We start from the raw sequence: 7,365 nt of genomic DNA on the forward strand, positions 1-7,365 counted from the left end.
CTTGGGCTTTGGGCCCAACTATTCAAACAAGCCCTCAAACATGTAACACCCAATGTGGATCGGGTACGCATCGGTGGCATGGGCCTAACAATTTGGCGGCCCAAGACCCCATTTGTTCTGCTACCGCGAGGCTAAAAGCTCGGAGCCTGCTGTCCCCAGGAAGAAGGCGGTGGGTTATGAACTCCAAAAGCTGCCAAAATTTCTAATTATCCACATATGTTTTCAAGCATCAACTCCTTGATTTTGTCCAAATTATGGTGCTTGATATCCGTACATGGATTTCTTACCGGCTGTAATCTGTCGCTTCTGAGAAAAATCTGGATCATCCATCATCCAACGAATGATGAATAAAAATAGAAAATTCATTATACATATAGTATGTTAGAAAGTAGTGTGGCAAAACCTCTTTCCTTGTTGTTTGGGTTGGTGTTTGATTCAGTTCTTCCAATGGGCAATGTGGGCGCATGCATCCACAAGTTTATTTGATAGATGTATGGTTCTGATGATTCTATGTCATGCTCCTGTAGAAGCTCACAGAAAACAGCAGAGCTAGCGAGATAGCGCTTGATAAGGCAAGGCAAGAGCTAATGGTTGCTCCTCTTTAAGAAAACAAGGTAGCCTGAGATGTCTTGCCCCCTCTGGATCATCTCAAGCAGCCAAGCTTGAAGGTCTTGCTTGCCCTCATTTCAAAGGCCTGCATATTATTGATTGCAGCTTATTTAATATACATACATATGAAAATAGAAAGAAACTATGTTACCGATCTATTATGCCACGTCAACATAGAGTAACATAAATATTATATTATTAATTATAATATTAAAAATATTTAAAAATAATTTAAAATATTAAAAATAATTGGCTGACATGATTTCTTAAAATTCTATTAGGCTTTTGAAAACTCGCAACCTGCCATATTAAATGAGCTTGGCCATTCTATTTTCCTAGGAGGTCCTCAACTCTCATACTTCTCTCTCTTTATTTTCATTTAGAATTCTATTAAGCTCTTAAGAACTCTCAACCTTCCATATATTAAATATATATTATTATTATTATTATAACTCTTTATTTTTCTCTCAAATAATAATTTATATGATTTTATAACCTGTGCACATAAAGCTGGCAAAATATAATCCGATCCGCCAATCCGACCCATATTCAACCCACCATAAACAGGTTTGGATTTAGGCTAAACGGGTTCGGACCATAAACGGATCGATCCGTTTAACCCGTTTAATAATTGGATCGGATATGGATTTTAAATATCTGACCCATTTAATCTATTTAATATTTAGGTTAATATGTTTAACCTATTTAACCTATTTCTGACTTATTTAACCCGATATGTTTAACTTGTTTCTGACCTATTTAACTTGATCCGTGTAACCTATTTAATCCGTTTAACCTAATTTGATCTATTTAATAAACAGATTAAATGGATTGGATCGGATTATTTGTTTAATAAATAGATTGGGTTCAGGTTTGAATTTTTGATCCGTTTAATAAACAGATCGGATGTGGATTGATCATTTTTTGATCCGATCCATTTATGAATCGATTTATTTATGACGATCCGATCCGTGTGCTACCCCACGTGCACACAGAGATAAAAAATTAGTTATTCAATAAAATAAAATTGATTGACAGATATTTATTTAGAATGTCAAGTCCCTTCTTTGCTGCATTGCCGATATGAGATAACCAGACATGACATTTATGCCAGAAACCATAATGTTGTAATCAATTTGCATAGATGGATTGAAATAGGATTCATTTCATCAATACATTTTTTGACAGCACACTTGTCACGACCCTGAATTTTGAACAGAACGTAAGTTGCAGATATCATGGGAAGGGAGGAATATCAATCTGATGTTACACTTTCTAGCTAAATTGGAATTTAATTAGAAAAAGAAAACTTGCTAGATTAGTAAAGATTGTGGGTACAGCAATTTGGGATTATCTCATTTGTTGCATTCTTCTGATATGAAAATGCATACATACACAAAGAAAGAGATTGGAATGTTTCTTCATTCTAATTGCATCAGGTGCACATAGATGCACATGGAATAATGCATAAGATCTAATATCAATTGTCCAATTCGTTGAACATGCTCTATTATTTTTAAGTTGCTTATTTATTTCTAGCTTATGAATTAACTGATCCATAAAATTTTTATTATTTCATGTTATTTATATTATTCACTGGATGCATATGTTAGAGATCTCTAGATTATATGTGTATTTTTTTATATATAAATAATTTTGAGATAGTACATCATATTTAACAGATCATTAGATCACAATAATTTTGTCATTTTGTTAGTTATTGAGATCGAGTTTTGCTTGCTTCAACAACGTAGATGAGATGATGGACCAATTTTGGGCATTCATATCTATCTAAATGAGGGTAAATATTTAGACAATTTCGTTAAAAAATTCTAAGTACAGAAATCATAAAAAGGCTAGGCAAGCCAAGGCAGTATTGCCAGCTAATTGCAGCGCACTAAATGTGAGAAGGCTATCCCAGGCTACGTTTCTGCCAGTGGATCACTCCGTGATCTCGATGATTCCATTGAATACAATTACCTGCGATCCGAGAAAGAATGGAAACTTTATGGAAGAAGAAGGGGACAGCTGCAACCAAAACGAAGAAAGCGATAGAGGGAAAGAGGGTAATTTTTTGGAATAATAATAAACGGGGATTTGATGATTTTTTGTAATCCAGGAAATGTACTTAAATACTCTCAATAAAACTCTCGGAGAAGATTAGAAGAGAAAGCTGGGTAACCATCGTTTGGTATCGAATCAGAATTAGTAGAACCTTCCGCTTTTGACGGATGCGGGAGCGGTATCATTGGATTTGAGAGCGTGATCACAGGAGCAAAGGAATGGGAGGACCGCACGCTCAAAAGGTGGAAAAAGAGAGGTCTTTTTCTTAGCTGTGTTTCTCTTGTCTTTGTTTAATTGTTTCTCTCTCTCTCTCTCTCGTCTCTCCGGTCTTTCCTTCTCCTGCAATGGACATGGCCGTGGCCATCACCGTTCTCGTGGCCTTTGCTTCCGTGGCGTTGTCCTCAGGGGAAGTCTATAAGGTCGGAGATAAAGCTGGTTGGACCACCTTGGGCAATGTCAACTACACCGCCTGGGCTGCCAACAAGAACTTCAAAGTTGGAGATATCATCCGTAACTCTCTCTCTCTCTCTCTCTCTCTCTCTCTCTCTCTCTCTTCTCTCTTTCTTCTTTGATTTGATGCCGATTTCTCAGAGCTTGTTTGCTATGGTCTGAATCCATATTATTTTTTTATTGTGAATGCTTTGGTTGGTGTTGATGGTGGCGGTGGACGCAGAGTTTGTGTACAACAAGGACTTCCATAACGTGGCAGAGGTGAGCCTGGAAGACTACAAGTCGTGCAACGCCGGGTCCCCAAAGGCCACGTACAAGTCGGGCAACGACTCCATCACCCTCAGGACCGACGGCCACTACTTCTTCCTCTGCGCCGTCCCCGGTCACTGCGCCGTCGGCCAGAAAGTCGACATCCAGGTCGCCAAGCTCGCCCCCTCTGCTGCCCCTTCCAGCCCCCCGGAAGCCGTCCCCCCTTCCAACCCGGCCACCCCGCCCACCGAAGGCACCCCGCCAACCGAAGGCCCCCCTCAACCCCAGCCGAGCGGCGCCTCTGCCACCGCGGAATCCAGGGTTGTGGGCTTCCTAATGGTTGTGCTTGCCTTTGCGGCCACCTTTGGGGGTCTCATGTTGCCCCGTTAGTTGCCGGACCGCGTATTGCTTCCTTATTGTGGAATTGTTTTTAGTGGTTTGATGGGAACGTTCCCTGATTTTGTGTTCATGGTTGGTTTTGCAGTGTGTGATTCTGGTTATTATCATATATAAATGTGAAGTTATTGTCCATCTCGCTCTCTTCTCTATTTTAGAAGTTTTAATTCTTCAACATAGTTTTTCTACCCCAACAGTAGTGTTTTTATTTTCTTTCGCAAGGGCATTCGATGAAACGAGAATGCTCTCTTTTAAAGAATGGCAGGTGCATAAAAGGGATCTAGACATCATTATTGTTTATGAACCAAGTGGTCGTATGTAATTTTACAAACTCTTATTACCTACTTCCATCCTACCAAAAAAAAAAAAAACTACTTGCAACTTATTTGGAAAATATTCTAGATACTGATTACTATGACTATATATTGATTCTTATACAATTTTAGAAATTTAAATAATATGAAGATTGTGAAAGAACGTGATCCGATGTTGTGCATATATTGGAGTATCCATTAAAAAAGAACGGTTACATGATGTTTATCTAAACTATTCAAATATTCTTGAAGTTTATCGATTTCTCTTTTCTTAATATTTTAACACGCTCATCTTTTGACGAACATTCTAGAAGTATGCACAGTATCCTGCAGTACTTTTTAAATACCGCAGAGCATCCATTCTCAATTGTAAATAGCACCATAGCTTTGGATTCAGGTAGGGATGGCAAAATTAATCCGACCCGATGGGTATACACCCTACCCGAACCCGGTCAAACCCGAAAAATAGGGTTTGACTGGGTTTGGGTTCGGGTTTGGGTAAAACCCGAAAACTATAGTACGGGTATGGGTAGGGTATGGGTAGTGCTATTTTCTACCCGAACCCGATCCGAACCTATGGATATGGATAATATCCAAACCCATATCCGAATATATATATATATATATATATATACACATATATATATATATACATATGTATATGTATATGTATATATATACATATACATATATATATATATATATATATATACATATACATATACATATACATATACATATACATATACATATATATATATACATATACATATACATATACATATACATATACATATACATATACATATATATATATATATATATATACACACACATACATATATATGATCTCTCTCTTTCTCTCTCTCTCTCTATATATATATATAATTATATATATGTATGTATGTATATGTATGCATACATATATGTATGCATGTATGTATGTGTGTGTGTTAGAAGTGTGTATGTGCGTATGTATGTATGTATATATATATAATTGGTAATTCTATTTTTGATTGATAATATGTATAAAATTATTTTACTTTTTTTTTTGTATAGAATGGATGGGTATGGGGCGGGTATGGATTGGGTATGGGGAAATGGGTTACCCACGGGTATCCCCGAACCCGTTGGGTATGGGGATGGGTATCTCTTTTCTGACCCGATTGGGTATCGGGTAGGGTTTGGATATAGGGTATTAAGTTCGGGTTTGGGGATGGGTAGTATACTACCCGACCCAAATCCTACCCATTGCCATCCCTAGATTCAGGATCTGTTTGGCCAAGCTATGAAAATCAACTTATTTAAAAATCACTTCTTTTCAAATAGAATTTCAGAAGTACTGCAAGAGAGAAGCGGTCTGTGTTTGGTAAAAAATATTTGATAAATACTTTTATCGGTATTTGAGAAGTAATTTGTGTTTGACAAATCTTTCAAAAAAAATACTTTTGACTATCAAATTATGATAAAAGATATGTATTTATAGTAAATAATGGAAGGATTAGATAAAAATAAATAGAGATAGTTATGGTAAATAATGATTTTGAGTAAAGATATTTTTATCTTGAAAAAATTAATTTTCTGCTTCTGCTTTCAAGGAGAAGTTTCAATTTTCTGCTATCTCTGTGCAGCAAAAAAATTGATTCTGCTATCGCTTGGAAGCAGATTATTTTTTAAAATAAATTTGATCAAATATCTTATTTTTTTAAAATAAATATTTTTAAAAAAAAATCAGTATTTTTTTTTTTTTTCAAAAATTTGGCCAAACAGGCTCTCAAACTAATGCCCATCATTATGTACTTTTTTATTTAAATTCATTTATACTTAGATCGGAGGCCATTACCCCAAGACATGCGATTTCGCTCCATCTACAAAGAAGAGGCAGCAAGCTGGAGCCTGGCCGCCTTTAGTTGGATCCTGTGCTTTTCATATTCTAACGAACTTGTAAGGGGGTTGTAGTGTGGAGTATTACGAGGTCCACTGTGAGAAGACAGACAATTACCATATGGACCATATATATCACACAAGACCACCTTATTTGATAGCTGTCTATTTTTTTGATAGTAGCCATTGAGTATTACATATTATTCTACAATATAAATCATGCAGCATAGAATATCCATAATGCTCATAAAAATATACATAATGAAGTATGCTTGATGTTATCTTTCTCATGAAGTGGTTAGTTGGATGCATGAGATCTACAGTTGGGTCCTTAGTCAATGCCATGTTTAACTTGAGAGCAATTTGGAATAGGTGTGGACAGGACTAAAGGAAGAGCCATATATTGGAAAAAATTTTAAGTAGATATAGTCTACCACATGTATTGAAGACAAAGCCAATAAAAGATGCTGTCTCGGTATTTTGAACTGAAAAATTCTTCAATCACCTCAAGCAATGCTATTATATTGAGATGGTTGCAGAATATTTTAGTTCTAAATGCTGATATGGCATCTTTTTATTAGCTTTATTTATAGCACATATGGTAGACTAAGTCTATGATATATGTATGTATTTATATTATATCAAAGGCTTGTTTGGGTGGTTGGATCCGAATTTTATGGAATATGTGGATTGGGCTAGTTCAACCACCAAAAGTATTAGATTACAAGCTCGACTAGATCTGTAATTATAGATATCCAGGACTATATTTTGAGTAAACCGACTCAAATCTTATGGGGAGAAAAAAAAGATCTTCTAGGTACTTGTAATTATGTGTCTAGCTCAATAACTTTTAATGATAGTATTGGCCGAATTTATGAATCCCATAAGATTTTAAGTTCAATCATTCAAATAGGCCCCAACCCTCTTCACTTTGCATATTTGTAAGAGATCTTAGAGAAAATCTAGAAGATAAAAAAATCAGCGGTGGATTTTTAATTTAAAACTAGAAACAAACCTTCAACTTAAATTAGAAAAATTGGAAACGAACATATAACTTAAAAATCAGTGGCGCAAATTTAGATCTCAATCTTATGCTTCGTTGATTATGATCTCTTATATTAAAGATGTGTAAAAAGTTTTCATCTGTGCTAAACTTTAAACCTCTATAACTATGCGGTGCTTAGCAATTGATTTGTTAGCACATATGGTGTGAACCAATGACTGATCTCAGAAGAGTAAACCCACCTGTCTCAAGTACTGCAAGGAGTGGAAGGAGAAGGAGAAAACAAACCAAAGGGATGATCTCAGAAGTTGGATGAGGAATATGAAGGAGCCCGTTTGGGCATAAGACTTTTCCTTTTCTGAATGTTATGTAGGAATAAGGTACGTTGGAAACTTC

At 36.1% G+C, this 7,365-nt stretch overlaps 1 protein-coding gene across 1 annotated transcript; it reads left to right on the forward strand.

The window, feature by feature from the left end:
- Nucleotides 1–2,972: 2,972 nt before the first annotated feature.
- LOC140858379 (mavicyanin-like) lies at nt 2,973–3,893 on the forward strand. Its single transcript, XM_073258762.1, has 2 exons — nt 2,973–3,183; nt 3,347–3,893. Exons 1-2 carry the CDS (start codon nt 3,018–3,020, stop codon nt 3,760–3,762), a joined length of 582 nt encoding a protein of 193 aa, XP_073114863.1. The 5' UTR covers nt 2,973–3,017; the 3' UTR covers nt 3,763–3,893.
- Nucleotides 3,894–7,365: the final 3,472 nt, after the last annotated feature.

The sequence above is a fragment of the Elaeis guineensis genome, chromosome 6 (assembly GCF_000442705.2).
Source record: "Elaeis guineensis isolate ETL-2024a chromosome 6, EG11, whole genome shotgun sequence".
In the NCBI taxonomy this organism is placed as follows: Eukaryota; Viridiplantae; Streptophyta; class Magnoliopsida; order Arecales; family Arecaceae; genus Elaeis; species Elaeis guineensis.

Bases quoted from the DNA above. Each gene is read 5' to 3' on its own strand.
- LOC140858379 (XM_073258762.1), top strand. From the start codon at position 3,018: ATGGACATGGCCGTGGCCATCACCGTTCTCGTGGCCTTTGCTTCCGTG. The intron at 3,184-3,346 runs GTAACTCTCTCT...CGGTGGACGCAG, and splicing joins CAAAGTTGGAGATATCATCC to AGTTTGTGTACAACAAGGAC.